A 26000-nucleotide genomic window follows, 5' to 3' on the forward strand; every position below is an offset into this window, starting at 1 on the left:
TGACTACCTGTATGGGACCATATTTGTTATATCAAATAATCATATCTAAAGTCTCGATTTCTGCTCTCCAATACCCAGGCAAAGATCCCTGCATGCATCTCAAAATTAGCTACTATAGCTGCAAGCACAAGCAAAGAGATATTTTGCAATTATGTTAAAAATGTGGTCAGTCTTTGTGTTGCTTCATTGGCTTAAATCATTTACACAACATTTTTTTAAAATGTAGCATTCACCATTCAAACAGCAGCAGTTATTTTAGGAGAACTTCACTAGAAATCGATAGGTATATCTTCAAAGTATTGTTATTTCAGTATTTACAGAAAGCAAATTCTTGTTTTATTTTCACTTTATAGAATGTCAAATTTAATCTGGTTTACACTGAACACTTTTAGAAATGTAGCATTTTGTTTTATGCGAAGATTGGTCACTCCCACAAAAGCTACATGCAAAATTAGTTAACTACAAGCTCCATTTCAGCTTCTTTCTACCTACAGCCCCACTCACCAGTATTAGCAATGTATTACTTTGGGGGAAATGGAAATAGCTAAAGCAAAAAAGAAATAAATGCTCTGAAATATATTGTAGGGAGCAATTGTGCATTAGCAGAAGGTGGGATATAATGTCTAACATCTTTCTACATTTAGACTCTCTATGATTATATGAAATGGTAGACAAAAATATCTAATTAACCAGTGAGTCAGAGCTGCAGAAGTATCAGCCAACAAGAACAAATGAATATTTTCCTCTGATTTTCAATACTGGGAATTTTAAAATTACCAGGTAGGAATTGGAAATAATGTCCTCCACATTCTAATCAGCTACAAGTTTATATGTATTCTGTGTATACGGGTGGCTTAATTTTGGGTGCAACCTTTTAAAGTCTTACAGCTGAGCATAGTCCTTGGATCAGCAAGATAGTGAAGTATATACTTAAACATGCAAGTAGTCCCATTGACTTCAATTGGACTATTCACCTGCTTGAAGTTACACATTTGCTTAAGTACCTTGGTGAATTGGGGCTCTGGGTCCAGTTCAGGAATATACATAAGCATGTGTTTTAAGTGCTTTCCTAAACAAGGGATGCTTTCCTGAATTGGGACCACAGTGCACCACAAGTACTCCCATTGCTTTCTCATCTCAGGAAGGACTTGATCCTTAAAAGTACCGAGCACTTTGGCTCCAACCCAACAATGCACGGAAGCATGCACTTACGTTTGCCCATGTGAATAGCTTCCATGGAACTACTTACATGTTTCAATTCATTGCTGGGAGCAGAACGAAGGGGCTCAAAGGATAAAGCCCTAAATTCCCTGCACTCTTACCATTGCTGTACTTTCTGAACAAAGGACAATAAAGGCTTTTACCTGAGTTGGATAATAAATCTGTGAACAGTCACATATTTACTGGAAAACGTGAAAAGAGGTGAAACTACTTACTGAGTCGTCTGTGGCAGAAGGAGGCCAGCCTTCCCACAATTGGTGACGAACAGGGATACTAGTTAGGTCATACACATTCCGCTTTACCTATTAAAAAAAAAGTAAACACATGTTTTCAAAATGCACTTAACATAGAATCATAGAAATGTAGGGTTGGAAGGGACCCTGAGAGGTCTTTCAATCCATCTGCTTTATTTTCATCACTAAAGGAGGCTTTTAATTTATATTGGGGGTTTTTTAAATTACTTAACGCAACATTCAAAAACTCAGATTTCTACCTGAAAGTAAAATGGACTGCTGTTGAAAAAAGAGCTAACCTGGAATCTAAATGAACAAACTGCATTAAACAAACACATTATAGTTTGTTGTTATTATTACTTAGAGTATCGTAGATATTTTAGTTAGTTACAGTTAATAACAATATAGTTACAGACAGATTTTCCAACCAGGTGAATTAAGATTGTAAATTAAGAAAGTATACCATGGGGGATAGGAAAAAGGGAGAACAAAAAGAATTTGTTATAAACACTGCTGGTTAACCTATTCTATTTTCAGCCTAGAAATCCTAAATTCCTGGTAGATTTAAGCAGCAATCAAACGTAGCTGGCTACCATGTAAATCTGTACATTTTTTAAAAAAGTAGTATCTAAATAAAAATGAAAGTATTAAAGAGGGAAACATGAAAATACAAATCAAGAGTAATATTTCCAGTTGGGAAGACAAATGTCAGATGTTTACTTTTTTTTTTTTTAAAAAGGACACATCTTTAAGCCAATTCATTCTGTGTTTTTACTTTTTGCTAAATACAACAACCACTGTGAACTAATAAGGTTAAGAAACAGGATTGGTTGTCAGTTTGAGAGAAGTGTGGAAACTGAAAGACAGTAGGCAGGACACCACAAAATATGACAATTTACAACACCACCAAAATTGTAACAAAACTGGCATTCTGTGCCTATTCAAAGCCAGATGATCCTTGTACATTAGTTGCAATTAAAATTTATTTAAAATCACAAACTCGTATCCTATTTTTTGGTTTAAAATAATTATACAATCTGTCTCACAGACAGAAAGATACCATAGATTCCAAGGCCAGATGGGATCACTGTAATAATCTAGTCTGACCTCCTGTATAACACCGGCCACAGAATTTCCCCAAAATAATTCCTACAGCATATCTTTTAGAAGAGATGATCTTGATTCAAAAATGGTCAGTGATGAAGAATCCACCATGACCCCTGGTAAATTGTTCCAATGGCTAATTACCCCTCAGTATTAAAAAATTATGTTTTATTTCCAATCTGAATTTGTCTAGCAGTGATGCATTTAATAGTTCCAAGTATTCTCACAGCCTATGGAATAATTGTTAGGGCTTATTTAGAGCCGCCTTATCACTGAATATGTGTAAAGACAGCCTGTGCATAAGTGTATGCAAACACTGCCCCTTCAGATCAGCAATTGGACAGGTAAAGTGCTTACAGCAGAAATCTGAATGCCAGGTTGAACCTTTTGTGGTGTAGAGACCAACAGAGAAACTGAGTTTCCTGAGTTTTTCTTGTGGTCTATCACAGAAAATCATCTTTTACCCAACAAAGCAAGTTACTATCACATCAACACAAATAAACTAAGAGGCATTCTTCACAACCTTCAAACTTCCCAGTGTGTGACATCAGTAAACAAAAGATGTAACACCTGTAATTTGTTACACAATGCACCATAACTGACAGATTATAAAGGCTTTAACGATAAAACGTGTTTTAGAGGATTTTTTTTCACACTGTGAGTTAAATACACCAGTTGTATTTTGTTTTTAAAACACAAAATAGGAAAAAAATGTATTACATGCAACCATAAGGTCTTCCCCACAATATGGGTTATCAGCAGGGTTTGAATCCTAGAATTTTGGACCCCAAGCACAGACCTCTGCCACTTAGATTACAGGAGCAAATATTACCCTCTAGATAGTGGTTTTCAATCTGTGGTCCGCAGACCGCTGAGGGTCCGCAGACTATGTCAAATATTTCCAAAGGGGTCTGCCCCTCCGTTCAAAAATTTTTAGGGGTCCGCAAATGAAAAAAGGTTGAAAACCACAGCTCTACATAGAACAACCACTAGAGGGGGATTTGACACTTTGCCAGTGGATTACACAGCTATTGACTGATCAGCAGTAGAATATTTGTTTTTATGCTGTCTGGACAGTGGAGAGGCCACCAAATGCATTACATGCCTCTATGGCGTTCAGTCCTGAACCAAATCTGGTACAATATGAGGTAGAATGCCTGTTGGCTTTCCCATTCTGTTTTCATTGGGTAGAAGTCAAAGATGGTTCTCACAATGAAGTTGGTAGGTATTCGGAACAAATGACCATACCACCTTAGCAAGCACTGGTTGACCATTTGAAAGAGCAGGACCTCTTTAAATTAGAAGACAAATCTGTTCATTCAACTTGAATTCAAATCATTTAAGAATTCAAGATTTCTGATCTCCAATATTCTTCATTAAAAAAAAAAAAAAAAAAGGCAGAATTCTGGAAATCAGAAATCTTCAATTCTGTTCCTAGATTTGGGAAGGGCATGTCATGTAGTGGTTAGAGGTAAGATCACTAAAATACATTCATTTGGCACATTCAATCTGAAAGGCAGTGTAGCTGAGTGGATAAGATACTGGAGACTTGCATTCTTATCCCAAATCTATTTGAAGTGGCCTCGGACACCTCTCCATTAGTTTGTTTGTAAAACCACAAGGGCTAATACTTAACTGTTTTCTAAGGTTGGGGCATGAGACTTAGATCAATAATAAGGTCTGTGAAGTGCATAGAAATACAAACAACAGTCAGAAGAAGAAATCTCTGACCTGGCTCACAACTCAGTGCACTCCCCTAGGCTAATGGGGTTCACTCTCTCTCACAACACTGCCTGCTCTTCTGGTGCAGTGGAACAGGCAGCTGGATTCAGCCAAAATGGAGACTATCCAGTGAAATCCGGTACACATGAAAGGTTTGCTAAGTGTATAGCGGACAAAAGATGCTTCTTAACAAACCATTCTGACAGAGGAAAAACATGTTTGTTTAACTGTAATGCAACAAAATAAACCAATTCCAACTACTCCGTAGTAGTTGAAATCAAATAATGTAATATATTTATCTGTTGCCTGTCATGACTCCATCACAGAGTCTTCATAAGTAAGAAAGAGGGTGAATCCCTGCTATAATGATGAGTTTTGTCATTATAGCAGGGATTCACCCTCTTTCTTACTTAGGAAGAATAGATAGTATATTCTCACCAAAATTATAGCATTTATTTTTTGAATATAGAAGGAATTTTCTGAAAATTTGTTAAATCTCTTAATTAGTTTGTAAATTACAATTAATTTTAAATTAATATTTAATTAAATATAACTAGTGTCAGACCTTTTTTGTATTTTTCTGGAATCATCTTAACAGAAGAAAAGCACATAGATGCGTCAAACTTTCCATATAGTTCAAGCTCATTGAAACCTTGTATATAAGATACACTTGCATAAATTAAGCTGTAATCAAGCGACGTTATTAATGATGGTGTACCTAATTGTTATGATTATTATAAATATGGAGAGAGGATTTTTACACACACACACACACACACACACACACACACACACACCCTTGAAAGGTTCCTCATGGCACTGCTGCTTCAGCTCCATTGCACACCAAGGCAGCACTGCTTGGAGAGCTGAGGCAGGAGCACACGGAGAGTCCTTAAAGCATGGAGTCACTTGTGTCCAGGGACTGCATCACCCCCATCCCTAGATCCACCCTTCATGGAGCCAGAACCAGATTAACCCATAGGCAACTAGGCATGTACCTAAGGCCCAGATTTGTGTTTTGGTTCCTTAGAGCAAACTAAAAAAGTTGCAAATGCCACTCACTCAAGTGAGTGAAGTTCTTTCAGTTTGCACATGCAAGTCTGCACCAGAGGATGAGTGGGCAGAGACAGTCCTCACACACAGCTAAAACTCACTTTCCCTTTCCCAACAAAGCCAAAGAGAGAGGAAGGCATGGGTAAAGAAACTACTTGCTTCTCCAACAGCAACAAGTAAACAGGCTGGGATGGGAATTTACTACAGTGGCATGTATGCAAGGGAACATCATCTAGGTATATAGTTTTCCCTTCTTCCATTTATCAGCTGTTTGTTGTTATTCATATTAGAAGGCAGAGGGCCCAGAAATGTATGTTTGCCTAGGGCTCAGTGATGGGTTAATACAGTCCTGTATGTAGCATTGGTCTTCCTAATAAAGTCCCTTAACCCACACATTAAAATGCATTAGTAAATAAATATTGATGGATTCTTTTATAGAGTTATGGATAAGTTTTAGTACACTTGTGTGGAGAAGTTAATATTCAGACTTAGTATGTGTATAATTTAAATTTTCAGTATACTTAAGTTAATGATAAGGGTGAGTAAAAATTGATTCTTTCCATTTCAATTAAATGATTATTTAAAAAAAAATAAACCTATTTGAAATTAAATTTAAAATTGACAACCCATTTTAGTCCTAAATGTTTTTTAATTAAAATCATTTAAATTAAATTAAAAAAAAATTATTAAAGCAGTTCATATTTGCTGCCAAATTTTAAAGAAAGACAAATCAGTGAACTTGTGGAAGTCATGGGCTAAGCACCTGAAACCAGAGTTCATTGAAGGTCATACCAGCTTTTGACAGCAGTAATTTCTTCTGCAGGTACAGAGTGAATTATAGAATATCAGGGTTGGAAGGGACCTTAGGAGGTCATCTAGTCCAACCCCCTGCTCAAAGCAGGACCAATCCCCAGACAGATTTTTGCCCCAGATCCCTAAATGGCCCCCTCAAGGATTGAACTCACAACCCTGGATTTAGCAGGCCAATGCTCAAACGACTGAACTATCCCTGCCCCCGTCCAGAATATTTTCTTCATTTCAGTTTATTCAACTAGTTCAGCTCAATGAGTAATTCATTCAAAGTTAAGAAACGAACTGGGAGTTTAAAAAACAGGAAAGCTTGTTTTCCTCTTCCAATCTCTGAATTAAAACTAGGCGTGAGAGGATGAAATCTCCTAGTTCTAAAATCCTGGTGTCCAGAAACAATCAGTTCAATTCACTAACTACAGATAAAACTCCCTTTGTTTAATAAATCAGTTTTGAATGCAAAATAACATTTTGATAAACATTTTTATGTATCCAGCACATTTAAGGTAGTTTTATTTAATTAATAAAAATTAAAATGCTGGGTTTTGTGCATTTTTAATTACATTTGAACTTCCATCCACAGAGAACTTGGCACGTCACAAGTAAAAAAAAAAAAAATGTAAAATTAATTCATTTCATTTTAAACACAGAATGTCAAAGTGTCATGCTGACTAGTAATTACAGCATTTTGTATCATATTACTCTTCACCATATGTAAAAATGTCATTTTTTCAAAGAAATAGGAATATATCTTCACTATTAAAAAAATGCAACTCAATCCATTTTTTAAATCTTCCCATATACACCTGTGAGAGATGAACTGATGTGTGAAAGCTGTGTAGCCTGGGACATGGTCTGATCCCCACGCAGTTTCAAACAAACAGCTTTTCTTCAGTGCTCCTTAACAAGAGACTAGCCTGCTGTGCAGCATTTATTTCACAGTCATATCAAGGTTAAGAGATGTCATTACTGAGAAATGACCCCACAACATCCCATCCAAATGTAACTACGCTAATCTGAGATCAATTTGTTGGTTCTTGCCATGCCAGTTTTACAGCATTAAATAAAAGAAAAAAGAATACCTTTTGTGGGACAAATATCCTTCAATCACACATGGAAGAGATCTTGTTAAATATAATTTCCATAAAATGAAAGTGTTTCAGACTCAGAATCTACTATTAACTATTTTACAATCACAAACAAAACTTATTTATGGTCAAATGTGGTCAATAAAACTAACATAAAATTGTTTTTAAAAAGCCCTCTGAAGTAAAAATAAATAGCTCTGGAGTTGGATTCCTTACATTCCATTTTAATTCCAAAGTACAACACTACGGCATTATGAAATAAACAGTATTTTCCTTTTTCATTAACTCCTCTGTAACTGCACTGATTTCAATAACATTCCTCTGCTATTCTAAGCTTGAAAGGCATGCTCTGGTTATAGTGTTATGTTGGTATAAAGCACAATGCCAGACTGATGTGCTGAACAAAAGTGATCAAAGTTGAAGTAATTTTAGCCAACGCACAAGCATTCTGCTGTATTATTCTACCAGAATGACATCTGTTGAGCAACTCGTCACAGAATAAACTAGTTGTTGTAGACAGGCCTTGTCTGGCAGGGTACCATGTAAAACATATTAGGGTAATGTTTGATTAAACAAACTGCTGGGGTTAAATTCATAACTGGATTTTGAAAACATGCCAAAATAGTCCATTTAAAAACCACAAGCAGTTAAAGGAAAAAATAAGTTTGTTTTTTAAATATCATGCCACCTTTATCAATGCTGTAACTATTTAAAGGATTCCCCTTTATTTGGTAATTCCAATGGGATTAAAAAAAGAAAAGCAAAAAAGATTCAGAGGACAGGAGAGTTTGCTAATAAAATGTGAAACCCCCCTCATATTTGTTAGCTGTTTCAATGTAAATCTGTAATTCTGTAGGGGCAAGAAAGACCTAAACATTACACATAAACCAAAGTAAAAATTATTTTAAAAGCAGCGTGCTAGGCCAGTGGAATAAAAATATACAGCTATATTCTAGATGCAACTGATTAATTTGAGTCAGCGTACAAATGGATAATAGACCCACTAGGTTTCCAAGAGAGAGGTGGTGGGTTGGGTTTTGCTAACAAGCTCATTTGCCATTAGTAGAGAGAGGGAAATCTTTACAGACTTGGTGAGCTTTTTGGTCATCCACATTTACTTTGATCAGTAAGAAAGAATAATTAGCAGTACTGGCGCAGCCCAAAAACTGTATTCTTTTCATAACATCTAGATACCATGGCGACTGCACATTACAGATGGTAGATATATTGAGATTATCATCTAGACATTGTATGATTATTTAAAACCAAATTAATATGTAAATGCTTCATTGGGTTCCAGAGGTTTAACTATTAAAAATATCAATTTTAATCACAAAATTAACCAAAAATGCTGTATTAACCTTTCTGCAGATGGAGACTCTTTGGGAACTGAGACATAATTCCTCTCAATGCATTCGACACAACCAAACCTCCCCACATCAGAACATTTTCATGTGGGTCGAGGTGCAGGGGGAACAAGATAGGCATGTTGATGTTGAGGAGCCCAAAGTAGGTAACAGACTGAAGCATGTTACAGGATTTAGGCACATTTCTATTTTATTTTCTCTTGCACTATTAAAAAAAAATATCATAAATATTTTGTCTAAGAAGGCATGTTCACAAAAAAATTCTTTGTTTGCAGATGCCAAATTGAACCAATATTCAAGGTTCTTCTTTGTCAGGACACAACAGGGTAAAATTCACCCCAATGCATAATAAAAGGGCTCTACATAAGGTTAAGTGATGTGAAAAGTCTTTTAAGGGTCTTCTGTACTTCGGTGAATTTCACCCAAAAGTAGTCAATTTCTCATCTTTTAATTAGAAAATTTGAAATCTAGCCTAATGAAATCTCTCACCAAATTTTAAAAATTAAAATTTTACAACTTAATCAGCAGAATTTGGCCATGCCTGAAACTACATCTTTGAATTAAAAAAATCACATCCAAGTCAAACCATAGTAATTTCCAGAGGGCTGTTTTCTGCATATATAGGTACAGTGTTATTTAAACAATGTACATAATGAACTATTGTTAGCTTTAATATTATTAAATATAATTTATGCAAAGCTTTAAATTGGCTGAGAAGCTGAAGGCTGTTCCAGGCATCTAGTCAGCATGAAAGACAGTGCCAAAATGAGAGCGTGAAAGATAGACAAAAGGAGCAATAAAGTGAGAGGACTTTGAGGAATGTGGAATGCGAGTGGGGGGTGTACAAGGAAATGAACTCATACGCAGCCAAGGCCAGATTGCATAGAGCACTGAAGGAGAGGATGAGTATCTACTTTGACGCTGTAACAGAATGGAAGCCAAGTCAATAAAGAACATTTTGGAGGGAGAGGGCAGGGGGAATGTGAGAAAAATATGAATTAAGCACCAGTATAGAAAGAGATGAGAAGAGGGGAGACCAAAAGGGATCAAGTTATAGTAATCAAGCCTATAGGTGACCAAACAAGGGTTTTAGCAATGGGGATAGTGAAGAAAGGGTGGATCTCAACAATATTACAGATGAAGGAGCAATGGGATTTAGCAAGAGTTTGATGTAGAAGAGAGCCACAGATGATACAAGCTCATGAGCCTATGAGACTGGAAGGCTAATGAAGTTAAGAGTTACAGATAAGGGAGATAGGTCAGGAAAAAAGGTTATAGTTGGGAAGAAATATTCGAGATGTACAAAGGACACCTAAGAGGATCTGATAAAAACATTTTGAGATCTACGAATGGTCAGAGGTGTTGGGCTAGACAGGTTGATTTGGGAGATATGCACACAGAAGTGATAGTTAAAACCCTGGGAGCAGATACAGACACACTAAGATACTACAGAGGCAAAAGATGTGGCAATCAGTAACAGAATCTTTAAGGACACGGAAGCTGGGGAGGAGGAGTCAAAAAGAATAGGATGTTGATAGAGCAGTCAGCAATATAGATAGAGGAATCAGGAAACAGAGCGTCAAAGAAGCCAGGAGAAAAGAAAGCGAAGAAAAGTAATCAGCAGTGCTGACCACAAAAGGAAAACTCAGTAACAGAGAAATCTTTTGAACTTGGTCAGGAAAAGGCGATTGGTGGTCAATCAAAAATAGAGTCATTTATCTTTAATATAAATATAAAGTATGAACTATAATGACTTCAGGCAGCTATCTGCTGCACAGGAATCACTGGTAACAACAACCAGGGCAAAACTTCCAGTTAAAAAAATGGGAGCTTTGCCTAAATAAAATGAGCATGATTCTGCCCAGGATCTCCCAGTTCAAAAATTTTGTAAAAATGAAAGACGGTCTCCTTGGTCTTGGCTTGGAAGAGCAAGGGCCAATACAGTCAAGGAATTAACCAATGACGCAATGAGAATGGGAGAGGGGGAAGAGAGATCAAGAGCACAAATTGGAGATACAAAGATTGGAAGGTCTAGGGAACAAGGAGAAGAGGCAAGGAAGCTAAATGCCAGGAGGACAGAAAAAGTCAGATGATTAAAGATTGTGGAATAATCGTATTCCTGCAGTGTGTTCTTATTATTTTTAATTTACAGTTTCTAAAAAACTACAAGTTTAAAATCCATAATTCCCCCCATACACTACACATTATATTAAGAAACTACATTAAATCCCTGACAATAAATTTAGCACATCAATAAATGTTTTAAAGCAATGCATTTCAAAAGATATACATATTACAGATTATCCTAGTGATGTTGCTAGTTTCTTAGGGCCAATGTCTGACCTTGTAAGTCTTAAAGTATAATCAGCCTCTGATTTCTAGCATCTTGCTGATATTTAAGTTATTTCATACAGTAAATCTTGTCACTATGACTTCAAAATCAGATTGCTTTAAAACAATTTTGTCCACTTCTGAGACAGTTCTTACAATTACAATTTTTGTTTGCTGTGCTGAAATTCTTAATTACAATTGCATTTGTATTTGATTCACTGTGTTGGAACCTAAAGAAGAAAATATCTCTAACAAAAAAAGCTAAAAACCGGACCAGATGCAACAGAGAAGAAAAATGATTATTAGATAAATGGCAATTGGCAATTTTTTGTTTTTTTCTTAACAGTGTTCTGTATCACATCCCACAAACCAGAATTCAAACAGTTGTTAAACTATAATATTTGCACTAATTAATGATTTATAAGATTAGGCAGCTCTCTTTCTTTAAATACATTTTTTGCTTTTAATATCTCTGATAAGACTTTATACTTTTCTGGTTTGTAACTTTTCCCCATTAATATGTGAAACTGCCTTTCTTGTTTAAGAGAGAAAAAATTACACAATGTATTGTTTGCTCTATTTTAACAATTTAAAATGAAATGAACAAAACCCTCAATACCTCTATACTATTTACATGTAGAGATATTTCCTTCACAATTAAGATTTTGTAACAAATTAACTAGAAAATTTAAGGTTTTTTTTAATCAAAACCCTAACAAGGTTTCATATTGCCTAAACTGAGCTCTCAAGAATTATTTTAAAATCCAATTTACTATTTCCACTAGCACTTCAGAAAATTACAACACAAAAAGTCATGAGAAAAATCTCTGCTAAACCTTCACATTCCACCTATCCATAGTTAAACAGTTTATTTTATGTACCACATTGTATGTCCACTTACAAGTTCAACGGTTACTTTTGATTAAACAGAAATATGTCAAATAAAATACAGAAAAACATTTTAAATTACTGTTACATACTGGGTTTTGCCACATTGTAGAACTCAGGTTGTATAAACATTTCCTTTGGAAAGCTTGTTGAGTTTATTACATAACTGTAACAATTGTCTCTGCTCTGGAAATTAGTATGCATGAATTCTGGCCAGGGATTCTTCCTTTTCACAATTTAAAGAAGCAGCTACACTTAACCAATCTAAGTTAATGAAAAAAAGAAATAGAAGCATAAGACACTTTTCGGTCTTTTCAATTCTCATGCTTTATGGGAAAATTATTCCTGGGCTCAGAATTTTGCTGGCCATTATTACATTAAAATAAACCACTGCCTTTGGGTATCTGGGGAAAGTTGTGCAATTTTACATTGTACATTATGCAACATTTCCCACAAAAAATATTTTAGAAATAGGTATACTGGGGAGGGCTGTCAAATGTTCCCAATATACTCCACAATAATTAACCGCGCAGATTTTTTATTTTTATTTTTATTTTTTGAGAGGGGAGAAGGAGGAGGTAGAAGGATATAAATACAGCATACATTTCTTACTTTGCCATTATTCTGGATTGACTTAAAAATCAGGGAGGGGAGGGCAAGGTTTTCAGAGAAGTGAATGCTTAGGTAAACGATAAACTTGGAAGGATTACCATGCTCTCAAGTTTTGGTGAAACTAATTTTATTGAAGAAAACATACTGGATATGCAGAAATGCCTATTCTATAAAAAAATCTGTATGCAAGCAGTCTGCTACAAAGCAGTGAATGATTTTTCAAGACACGCACTTGAAAGGTAGATCAACCTCAAGTTCACATGCACAATTACCTTGACTCAATACAGCATCACATCATCTGAATGACTATCAATGATCAGTACAGTGTAATTGTAGCCATGTTGGTCCCAAAGTATGGTGGGTTAGGTAACAGAAGTTGGTCTAATAAAATATATTACACCTCACCCACCTTGTCTCTCCAATGATCAGGACACTCAGAATAATCTAAATTACTTCCTTTTCACGTACTTTTTGTAGATTCCAGTTAACTGATGCAAAAACCTAGAGACTACAGAAGGCGCCTACATTTCTATTAATTTAAAAAGCCATTTGTTTACAATAAACTACATTTCACTTCAATGGTCCACTCACCTAAAATTTCTAAACTCCTCCCAGTGTAGTCACACTATTCCTCTGTATGCTATACCTCCTGCTTTGATGTTACCATCAGACTTGTATATAGCCAATATATTTAAAATTAATTACAATTTATCAACATCTTATACACAACAGTTACCTGATACTCCTTTCATCAGCAGAAATACCAATTATAACCTCTTGCAGTTTCCTGAACAAGTTTACTATAAAAGCTATTATACTTTTTAGTATCCCATTTCATTGTCTCTATTTGGTCTTTTGGCCCGATATTTAAAATTTTTTCTCATTTCTCTATCTGAGAGACCAACATATTTTTATCTAAATGGAACTCTGCTATATCATATACCAGAAGAATATTTTTATATATATATTGTGTGTGTGAGTGTGTGTGTGTGTGTGTGTGTGTGTGTGTGTGTGTGTGTGTGTGTGTGTCTGTTTTTATTTTATTTTATATATATATAATTATATTATAAAATAAAAACAATCAAAAACATAAATCCACAATAAAATAACCCATTGGTCATTCTAAACAAGCTTTGGAGAGACCTGTATAGAACAGCTAAATTGAAGACACATCCTAAAATGTCAGAGGAGAACATTTGAACTTTGCAAAAGCTAAAACTATTCTAGCACCTCTATAAGATGAGTAAAAGAGAAGAAAATAATCGAATAGTTCACTCTGTAGTCTTTTTTTTGCAGGGGGAGGGGGGGAAGAATATGACCCCAACTCCTGGACTGATCTTTTAAAAGAAAATATGAAATGATCTTTAAAAATAAAAAAAATCAAACTACTGTTTTGAATGACTTTTCCAGCTGATGTAAGAAGAGTATTGCTGTTATAATAGTTTACTATTAGTATAATGCCATAGATGCACATGGTACAGAACAAGAGGATGGCTGTGCCAAACAAATGACAGGTGCCCTGCCCCAAAAGACTTACTATCTAAGGGCACCTGCAGGAGCATTACAAAACAAACAGCACAATATAATACATACATGGAGCAATGAAGAGTCATTTTAGTTAGAATGCCTTACAGAACAGGTGAGCTTTAAAGAGCATAATGGAGCTTTGCAAATGTTAGTCAAGATGCTACTGAAGGCCTACCTGACAGTGTGTAAAAAGATTGGAAGTGACAAAGTGAAAAGGAAAAGCTTAAATTTATATAGAAACTGATGAGAAACCAGGTTCTCAAGAGACCGAGGAGAGGGGCAAGAGTGTTCAAAACAAGTGGGAAAGGAAACTTATTTTGGCAGCAACATGCTGGATGGATTCTAATGGGAAGACAGATGTGACGTTGGATTAAACAAGGTATGACATAATTAGAGTGCGAACTAGTCGTGGCACTGGGAATTGAAAGGAAAGGATGTTTGGGATTGAAATTTACTAACATGACCATCTTGTCTTTGTCAGATTATGTAAAAACTCCCCAAGCTACTAGTACCAGTTAATTTTGTTAACATAAATATGTAAACCATTTTCAAGAAACATGTGACTTTTTAAAGTACCGCCATCAGTAAATCTTGGTCATGTTAGTAAATCTCCATCTTGATTAACATACGCAAAGCTCTAAGTGAGGTTGCTTAATGGTACATTTTATCTACACGTTCAGGCATTTTGTGAAAGATGACAGGCAACTGGTAGCAAGTAGTCTATTACATGATAAGCACTCTTTCATATAGATCATTATCCAGGACTGACTGCCCTTTTTACAACAATTCAACACGCACCACAAAGCGGAAATTGCCATTTCAAACTGTCAGTCCATGATTAAACAGCTTCTAATTTGCTATAAAATTAAAACAGTTGCCAAAGCAAATTGTGATTGCTATTGTTACAGCTCCAGCTGTTTTCCTCTTCCCAAAAAGTCAATGAATTGCCAACCATCACACATATTTTGGTACAATATGACAAATTACAGAAGCAATGAAATGAAAACAAAGTAGGTGAAAAGATAGACTACAAATTTAAAATTCCATTGAAGTTGACAGCAAAAATTACTCTATTAATTGTTGAACAAATTCTGGAAGTCCACACTCAGAAAAACTACCATTGATTTCAATGAGAATCAGGTCCTCTGGGTATAGACCTTTACTATTACTATTAAAGACTTTATTTTTGTGTGGCACCTTTTATCAGAGTCAGCGTCACATAGTTTAAGGTCAGAATGTCAGGATCCATGGAAGACCAGTACCAGCAACCGAGATGAGGACAGTCTGGTCTGGTGGTCAGTACTGTGATCTGGAACCAGAGCCAATGGTCAGGTTCAGAGTCAGGAACCAGTTGTCAGAACGGAAAGTCAGAGCCATGGTCAGACAGGGAAAAGCCGAGGGTCAGCACTGAATCAGAAGCCAAAGAGCTGTAGCCTGGGGTCAGAGCCGGAGTAGTCAGAAACCAGGGTGATAGGGTTCAAGGACCAGAACGAGGCTGAGACAGGAGCTGGGAACTGGGCACTGTCAAAGTCAGAAACTGGGATGAGGCTGGGGGTCAGGTAGTGGGCAGCAGGGACTGTAGCAGCAGCAAGCCAGGATTCACCTTTTTGCACTGACAACTTCCTCTCTTTCTGGCTTATATAGTATACCTGATCCAATCAGGGACTCCGGAGCTCCTCCCATCAGATCTCTGTGGGCTGTACCTTTAGTGGAGAGTAAGGCCTAATGAGCAGAGAATGTTGGGCATACTAAACTGAACAGCGATTTTGTCACTTTGGTTAACAAGGAGATTAATGGCAGTTAGGCACCCAACTCTTATTGAAATTCAATGGGAGGTAAGCATCTAACTCCTATTTGTGCCTCTGAAATTCTCCCCCAGATCAAAATCGTTCTCACTTATGACCTAAAGGAGGATTTAAACCCTCATCCCCAGAAAGGACAGCAATGCAGCTGGCCCCAGTGGATTTACTTTCACATGAAACTGCACTGTTGACAGTATCCTTTTTTGCTGTCTTCAGGATAAAAAAATCTGACCTCAGTGACAAAGTTTCAGAAGCTGCTATAATCTGGGATTCCAGAAAATGTTTCTTAGAGACAAAGCGCATTTTAAGTAACAGGTCTATCCATTTTAAATTACAATCAACTGGAGAAATAGAGCATCACTAGGAACAATAGGATTTTGTCATTTGCTTTTACTTTCTAAGCTTTAGCACTGAGAATAAATACATTTTCAATATAAAAAGCATTTTATCTACTGGAAGGAACCTGAACACAAAACCTAGCCAAGGAAAATGGTCCAGTAACTATTCAATAATTTAATTTTTGTAATAGAAGAAAACTAGTTAAGAAAACTAGTTTAATCTACATACCTTGAGAACTGAAGTACTCTACAAGTAACTATGCTTACTGTGCGGGGAATCCTCCAGGACTTATTCTTCACCTTTTACTTCCTACTTCATACCACCTCCAGGCCTCTGGTCACAGCAATCCTCCCACTTAACAAAGACACCTGGACAGGTCTCCCTCTGGAGCCCAATGTTCATTCCAAGTACTAGCCAAAGTGAGATGTCAAAAGAGGGACACAAGGTACTCCTTTAAATCCACAGGTTTAACATGCTATATTGATTTTATTTATATTCACACAATCATAGAAATGTCAGCCTGGACGGGCCCTTGAAAGGTTATCTAGTGCCAAGTACACCTTGCACAGGGAACTGAACCCAATGGCCTCTCGAGGTCCCTATTTTGATGTTACTACAGTGGGGCAAATGTCTTCAAATAGTGAGAGATTCACATCCTCCTCTTTGTGTACCACTTGCAATGCCAACTGTATATAGAGGGAAAATGGGGTGTGACATGAGTGTATTGTCTGTAATGCCTTGCTGGTAATGTGAAAGCACATTAGAGAAAATGGACTACTCACAACCCTGCCTATCAATTTCTCCACAGTCCACTTGCTTTACTATAAGTTCTTGACATCAAGTACTTTGCAGGATCTTGTGTGTTATCAAGAGAAATCTGAACTCAATGCTTAAATATGTCTTGTAGTCTAAGTACATAGGACTTTTCTCATCAAAATGTTTCTTTTTGTAAATATCAATCCAAGAGAGCAGGATATTCCTCAACAAAAATGAATGGGGACCCATACATTCCACTTAAACACGCAGTCTATGGGCAACATTTTAAATTCAAAGTCAAAATTAAAGTAGGATTATAAGCTTTTGGTCAACTATTTAGTAACTGAAATAATGCTCTGTAGTCCCTCCATCTCATTTTCACATCTGACAACTCACTACTAATGCTGGCACTCTCAGGGTAGTAACACTCTGCCAAGGAAAGTATTTATTATAATTGAAATTTGTTTCCACTGTAATCAGGCAAAATAAGTTAGCTGTTAGCTTCATTTTGAATTTTTTTCTGCAGATGCATTATTAGTACAGCATACTGTAAAATCAAAGCATTACACTCCAACATACATAACCAATTACAAATGTTTCTTTATTAACACTGAAGTTTGTGCTTTTAAGTATGCATAAAGTGTCACTATTATGCCATTAACAAGCAGTCCTCCTGTATACATAGAAGTAATATTTAAAGAGAGAATTCAGTCTATTTAACTATTCACTAACAAAGCTATTCCTTAGCTCATCCCTGCCATAACGTGCTCTATTCAGACACATATGGGAAACGACATTAAATAACTACTGCAAACCATGGACTTCTGGTATTAGTGCTACACATTGCATACCCCTATTCATTATTCCACCTCCCTTGTTTAATCTATCATTAAGATTCAGTGACCCTACACTAAATTTAAAGCAGATCCTTCCTTCCTCCCATGCCTAAATTCACATACTTTTCTAGTTGGGGATGCCCTCGAGTATTAGCTACACTACAGGGTTTCTCTAATCTCAGCTCTGAACTATGTTGTGCTATAGAAGCAAGAAATTGCTGTTTTACATCTTTAACTATGGAGGCTTGCACCAAAAACCCTATCTCATTTACTTAATACGATAAAGAAAAAAATCCCCTTATTTAACATACATTTAATAAACAAAGATAAAAAAATATATAAAGGGTGATATTTTAATGTGCTATTTCTCCCCATCTCAAATTCAACACACCTTATTTCACTTGCAACATAATTCACAAGCTGTTGGACATTTACCAATAATGTTAGGTCATCAAAAGCTAGCTCCCTGTTTTAATTTAAAGAGGCTCCATTTCAACGAGAAAAAGGATTTTAATAATCAAAAATTAAAAGAGTAACAAGAGGATGAGAGTTTATTTAGTTCCATGTTTAAAAAAAATTACTAACGAAATGCAGGGCAAACACATCTGTTCCAAATCACTTCCCTTTTTAATGTTGCATCCCTCCCCCCATCCTCCATCTGGGTTTTTGTCTACACAGATTGTAGATCAGCAGTGGTGGGACTGCAGGTGAAATTGTATTGAAAGGTTCCAGCGCATGTGTCTGAATAAGAGAGAGAGAATGAATTCCATATTTAAACTATAAACTGTGCAACTGTATTTTTAGCAATGAGTCAACTATAAACTTACTTTATTTTTCATGAAAGGAAAAAAGTAAGTGAATTAGCTCATCATATTTAGTGCCTTTATAAAACAAAGTTAAAAGCAGTGTGGCAGTGAGTGAAGCACTAGTGAAACTTGCTTCCCTCTGATGTGATATGAGAAAATGACTTGAGCAAAAATGTAATTTAAATACAGTAGAACCTCAGAGTTACAAACACCTTGGGAATGGAGGTTGTTCATAACTCTAAAATGTTAGTAACTGAACAAAACATTCTGGTTGTTCTTTCAAAAGTTTACAACTGAACATTGACTTAATACAAGTTTGAAACTTTACTGCGCAGAAGAAAAATGCTACTTTTAGCTAGCTTAATATAAATGAAACAAGCACAGAAAGTCTCCTTACTTTCTCAAAAAAAAATTAAAACTTTCTCTTTATTTTTTAGTAGTTTACATTTAATACAGTACTGTAGTGTATTTGCCTTTTTTGGGGGGGGGGGTGTCTCTGCTGTGCCTGATTGCATACTGGTTCTAAATGAGGTGTTTGGTTGACTGGTCAGTTCGTAACTCTGGTGTTCGCAACTCTGAGGTTCTACTGTATAGCTTACTGATGTTTATTGAAAGCAGGATAATTGTGCATTAGTTTTCATGAAGAGTAAAGAAATATTTCTCATTTATTCAAATAAGTTCTAAGAACATTCCAAAATATCTGGAGGGGAAGATGGGCAGCCTGACCAGCAAGGAAAGAACGCATCCTATCCACGCTCCTATTTCTTTCACTTGATTAAAGTCTTTTTTTCTAGCAATTGCTCAGTTGATTTTGGCCTCACCTGGTGATAAGTGGGGGCAACTGTTGGATCCACTTATACGATGGGAAAAGATGAATCATTTTACAAATCTGCCTTGCACCTCAAGTTGTCACATTCATGCTCTGCTGAGTGTACACCACAAACTGCTCATTCCAACTCTCCTAATTGCAGCCTCAAATGACCAGCTATCATAAACGTTGTAGAAATAATATGCGAAGAGTGCTGGAATGAAAACCTTAAGTTTTGAAGTGAAACAGAAACATTACCTTTGCTGGGACTAATTGTTAAAGAGGAACCTCTTCGCCAAAGATACAGGCACATTCCTGCAAAAACCATTAAAGTGTGCTCTTCCAGCTGCAGTACATATATAGAAAATAATACACCAACAGCATGAAACCACTGAGTGTCTAGGCTTAGTATCTTCAGGCTTCCTAACCCTTGCACAAGATAATACTCTTGATTATTTGGCCAAGCACCAATATTCTTTTCTTAGGTGCACATAGTTTTGTCACAGAGGAACTAACTCCTGCTGTTAAGGCGTTAACTTCCACAAATCTTTAAGAGATGGAGTTTGTATTTGGGCTAGATCAGGGGTCTCAAACTCAAATGACCACGAGGGCCGCATGAGGACTAGTGCATTGGCCCGAGGGCCGCATCACTGACACCCACCCCTTGCTGCCCCCGGCCCTGCTCCCACTCCACCCCTTCCATGAGGCCCCGCCCCTGCCCCACCTCTTCCCTGCCACCATTCCAACCCCTTCCCCGAAGTCCTCACCCCAACTCTGCCCCCTCTCTGCCCCCAGGCGGTGCAGGAGGGGTGCAGGGTGTGATGGGGGCTCAGGGCAGGGAGTTGAGGTGCAGGAGGTGTGTAGGGTACGGCGGGGGCTCAGGGCAGGGAATTGGGGTGTGGGGTGCAGGAGGGGTGAGGGGTGCAGCAGGGAGTTGGGGTGCGGGAGGGTGTGGGATGTGGCAGGGGCTCCAGACAGGGGGTTAGGGTGCAGGAGGGGTGCGGGGTGTGATGGGGGCTCAGGGCAGGGAGTTGAGGTGCAGGAGGTGTGCAGCAGGGGGCTCAGGGCAGGGAATTGGGGTGTGGGGTGCAGGAGGGGTGCAGGGTGCGGCAGGGGGCTCAGGGCAGGGAGTTGGGGTGCAGGAGAGGTGAGAGGTGCAGCAGAGGGTTGGGGTGCAGGGGGCTCAGGACAGGGAATTGGGGTGCGGGAGGGTATGGGATGTGGCAGGGGGCTCCAGAAGGGGGTTGGGGTGCGGGCTCCAGCCTGGCGCCGCTTACCTAGAGCGACTCCAGGGTGGCAGCACCTCACTGAAGAGAGAGGCTCAGGACTAGGGCAGAAGGGCAGGGGAAGGGCAGCCTGCCCTGGCCCTAGTGAAGAGGGACACTAGGACCTGCTGGATGCCGGCAGCCTGCAGAGCGGAGCGGATTCAACGGGTGCTGCAGGCTCCAGGGCAGTGAGGAGGCAGCAAGTGGGTGCCGGGAGACACTCCGGGGGGGGGGGGGGCGCGTGAGGGTGGCAGGTGCCCCAAACATTGGGGAGCAGCGCACGGGGAGCTTAACAGGCACAGAAAATAACTCGGGGGGGCGGGGGTGAGGGGAGTTTGGCGGCAACAGGAAGTAATGGAGGGGGCGTAGGGAGCTCCACGGGCCGCAGGGAAGAGCTCCACGGGCCGCATGCGGCCCGCGGGCCGCGTGTTTGAGACCCCTGGGCTAGACCATATTGGATTCTTTGCTTCAGCACGTGTGTCACTACTGATTTAGCCTCACAAAACATTGTTAAAAACAATGGAAAAAGCAGCACCCAGAAGCTGTACAATAATGCTGAGGGAAAGAGAAAGAGGCTTCGTTAGTTAGTCTGTTACAGATGTCAATATGTAAAAACAACCTCAATTGTAGACACTACCTTGATCTGGAAAGAAAACACAAAACAGAGATCTCAGAAAATCTAAGAGTTCCAACTCAGAATTCTGCTCTTGACTGCTGCAGGCCAGAGAAATTACTTCGCTGCTAGAGATTGTAGTTCTTCCATTGAAGTCTATAGATTCATAAATTCATAGATTTTTAAGGCCAGAAGGGTGCCAATTAGATCATCTAGTCTAACATAGGGCCCATAGAATTTCATCCAATTACTCCTGTATAGAGCCCAAAATACTTGCGTTTGACTAGATCAGATCTTCCAAAGTTCACTGATTTCAATAGGACCACTCATGTGCTTAAAGTTAAGTACGTGCTTAGATGGCTTGCTGAACCAGGTCAACAGTGCTCAGCACACTGCAGAACTGAGCTATACATTTTAGTACCATGAACAGCATTATAGTCATTCAGTATGTTTGTTCCTCCTATATTTCCCAGTTTAGTGAATGAGTCTTAGATGTTTTGTTTTCAAACATGACTTGGCTGGGGAGATCTCTCTTATCAACAAAATTAGGCACCCCCTCAAATCCAACCCTGGTAAAACAAAAAGGGAAAAGACACCATGGAGGGGAAAGAAAAGGAAAAGGTTATGGGAATATGGCCTCCAAACACTTATAATCTGTTCTGGCTGCATGTTCTATCAGATCTTCTATATGCATGATTATGAAGCTGAACCAAGATAGTCCCAATTCTGTGTTGCTTAACCTGGCCGTTTAAACCATTAACACTTTCTATCGTGCTAAATTTGGGGAATTATAGATCTCACGTCTTTATCTGGGTGAGCTCCCACACCCACAACTTGGCTTTTTCAAATATATGGATTGACATGCATAGATGCTGAAGTCTTCTCTTAATCCAGAGCAGATAAACAATGGCAGTTGCACAGCAAACTTTACTAAACATCCTCCCGTGTGTTTAAACTGTAATCTGGAGGATCCCTTATAGTTTTGAGAGGTTGACTCAGTCTCCGTGCCCATTCAGTTCTTGACTTTTCTTCTGAGACTGCCAACAAGGGTGCCAGTGAGCACCTATTGTGATGGCAAGTTAGTTACTTGAATGCCAGTCAGTTACAAGCTGCATTGAGATGACAAATCAATTTAACACAGGCCTCCAAAATCAGACTTCAGAGATCAACAACTTTCATTCACTACTGAGCAATGCAACACTAACTGGTAACCTACAAGCAAAAGGCTTCATTTAATGAAACTTTGAGCCTCTTAATAGACATTTTAAGAAACGAACAAATTTAAAACAGGATTTGAATTCACAGTCTTTGCAATATGACAAATTAATCAGCCAGTAATGTGCTTTGCTGGACTGGGGCCTTAGTGAAACAGCATCGAGGCCAAAAGTCTAAATATTCTGTAATTATTTACATTTGTTATTATCATGTATTATTATTTACTTATATACTTGTAAGAAATATGTACAATTTAAGAATTAAGAACTTGCTTCTAAAATGCTGGAGAACACACTGAAAAGAGTGAAACTATAGCACCAATCCTGCAACTTGAAGTCAGTGAGGTTCTATACAAGCACATAGCTCTGCCTGCATATTTCATCTTGCAGGATTGGGACCTAAGTAATTTAAAACAAACTTACAATGTAAGATCACTTTCCCCTTTAAAGTTCAGGTTTTAACATAAACCTACACTACTTATTTCAACTAGAGAGCTTTTTTCAATGCAACCAGTTAAAAATGGCTAGAGCTTACGCAGTACTAGTAACTCCAACAACAGCCTTCTCCTAGAAATGTTTATAGGGTTAAGTAACCCAAGTAATTCCACACTGTTGAAATCACAATGTCAGTTTTATGAAGTCATGGATCAACAAATGTCAAATATGTATCTAAGGGCAATTTCATTAGTGCTTGACAACGGAGAATTCGTGCCTTCTGTAAACTTCAGTCTTCACAAAGCATACCATTAATATCAGTAGAACAACAGCAGAAGGACAAAGAAATGACCATTCAGGAAAAGGGACTAATTTGACACAGCTGTAGCAGTTACCATTATTACACTGTACGAACTTAAAACCTCACTAAAACAGAAGAACTAAAATAAAGGTTAACTCAACTGTTTAAATATACACAGATATATTTATTTTTCTCTACATTTTTCAATAAGTCTAATCTTACAACTAACTATTAAATAAAGCAATGAAGACTACAACCCATTTAATAAAGTAAATCACTTCTTACATTGTTGGTTATTAGAACTCTAGCTGCTCATTTCACAAAAATGCATATGATGTCATAGAGTAATTGATTATGATAACTCATCTTAGCCAATCCAAAATCCCAACCAGAATATTTCCTCTCTAAATCAAAGTGACAAGTCAGGCTATGATGATGGGTAACTGTAAGGGCTGTTTTATGCTAATATTTAAAAGTAGAAAAAATATGGACATATTAAAATTATAATACATTTCTACAAAGGAAAGGAACATCCTCCTTGGATATTTTAAGTTCCTACTAGAGAAATAGTTTTCAGATTCATCCTTCTTAAATGGATATCTGGAAGGAAAACAGTAATTAATTAGAACCTGTACATTTTTTTAAAATAGGATCACACATATTGTACCAGAGTGTGTGTGTGTGTGTGTTAATTACAGCAGCATCATAGGCAGAGCTACAGAATTGGGGATTTTAATGTTTCCACTATAAGACTCTATTTTGAGGTGATCTTTAAACACTGTAATCAAATTGGAAACATGGTAGAAGAGATCTCAGTCCAGGAACATTATCCAGAATTTCCAGATCTGAGTAACTTATGTTAATCAATTAAATCTATAATTGAGCCCTAAAGAAATGGTCTAATTTAGAGAGGTACTCAGCATCTAAAACCTCCACTGACATCATGGGAGATGCATTTCTTAGTACATTGGAAAGATCAGGCCACTTTCTTTGGAGCTCAAATATGGATTTTAGGCATTGAACTTCAGCCACCCTGGTTTAATAATTTTGGCCTTAAACAATTGTTTTAAAAAAAAATTAAAATTCAGGGAACTAGCTACATTCTTTAAATGTGTTTTTAAGTGTCTAGTTTGGATTCTCTTTCACATTTGTGTAATATAGAAATTAACTTGGCAACCACTGGTTTATAAAATGTAATTCTTTTTGGTTAAATGGCCATCCGCTGTTAACTTTGAAGAGGGGTCTGTACTGCATGAATAAGGTAACCACTCCAACAACAATTCAAACTAATTTCTATTGCACGTTCTGTAAGATATGCATCGTATTAAATGTGACTATTCAGTAAAATATATTTCACAACAGTGTACACTGCAGTGTTTCACAAGGAATATACTGTGAAGTCATATCTATATAATGAGATTCCATGATTGTCACCTGTGTGTCACTCTGAAGCCTACAGTGTCTGTAGAGTCAGTGTGAGGTAATGTCAACAGCTAGAAGCATAGGTGAGGTCTCTTTTTGTTCAGAATATCACGTTTTAATCATCACTGGGATTCGTGGTCTGTTACCATTCAATTTTTCTCACCTATTTTGACTTTACAAATTACACCCATGTGACAGCAAAGCATGTATCTATGCCATGCCAAGAATTCTAGACCACTGGAATATCAGAAATAACTCAACCAATCAACACCCTTACTGTACAGCTAATGTGCATGCAACAATTTCATTGGTTGTATGAGGGCGACTGTACATGGTGGATTACGTGGCCCCATTACCACAGTTTTTCAAAACCAGCCACACAAACAGAACCAGCACACACAGTAACCACAAACATTCAGAAACCCTCACTGGCGCATACACCCCTCATTTGCCACCCACATAAATCAACACAAGATCTCCCAAGTCAATACATACACTCAGTCAGACTTACCATAAAACCATAAACTTGAATGGCAAAGCTGCAGGTCATTACTAGTTAAGAACACTTTTCAACATTTCTGAAGAGTGGTTACAATCTGAAGAGCAACTGTGTAAAGAGGTACTTGCTTATTAAATTCCTCCCTTTACTTTGAATCATGCCTGTTTACGGAAGAACCAATATAGTTTTACAAGAGCAAACTGTATTCTGCTTCATGCATCAACATCACTGCCAAATTAAGTTCTGAATCTTGAACCTTTATTATTGCCCATTAGCTACTAACCAGAAAGGACACTACTGGATTTTCCGGGGGTCGCAGGCAGAGCTTGATATAATGGCAATTAGGAAAATCTTGTTTTGACTTGTCTACTGAGCAAACTTGATATGGAGGTTATCGGTGGAAAATAAATATGAAATACCAATGTGTTAACTTTTGTGACCACAATTAACACTTAAAAATAATAATAATAATAATAATAAAAAAGAAACATTGACAGGTCTGTCTGGTTCTTGCTTTCCATGCTGCTTCTCAGGTTCCTCTCCTGACTGGCTGTGTGACTCTTACAGAAGCCATGCTGTGCCACTGATCCCCAGTGGCTGCCTCCAAAGCAGCATCTGAAGGGCTACACAAGGCGTTAAATACAGCTTTAAGCTATATTAACCCCCGGCTAGGATTCTAAGCAGAGGTCTAGTTGGCCTATGGGCATGCTGCTGCCGAGAACCGCTCTGCTCCTTCCTCTCCCTCCCCCAACCTCCTGGAAACCCTTCTGCGAGGAGACTTGGCAGAGGGGATTCCAGGGGGTATTTGAGAGGAACCGTGGTTCTGTGGCAGCAGCACTCCCCATCTGTGCAGGCAGGTGACAGGCAGACAGAACCAGGCCTACCCTTAAAGAAAGGAAAAGAAAAGGGAACTAGCACAAGACATATCTTGTGAAAATAGACAGTCTCAAC

General features: G+C 37.8%; 1 protein-coding gene across 1 annotated transcript in view; it reads right to left on the reverse strand.

The window, feature by feature from the left end:
- Window positions 1-26000, reverse strand: part of FAF1 (Fas associated factor 1) — a 320133-nt gene that overhangs the window by 158349 nt on the left and 135784 nt on the right. The window contains 1 exon segment of the mRNA XM_065409464.1: window positions 1437-1523. Coding sequence (XP_065265536.1) covers window positions 1437-1523 — 87 coding nt within the window.

Source organism: Emys orbicularis, chromosome 8, assembly GCF_028017835.1.
Source record: "Emys orbicularis isolate rEmyOrb1 chromosome 8, rEmyOrb1.hap1, whole genome shotgun sequence".
Taxonomy (NCBI): Eukaryota; Metazoa; Chordata; order Testudines; family Emydidae; genus Emys; species Emys orbicularis.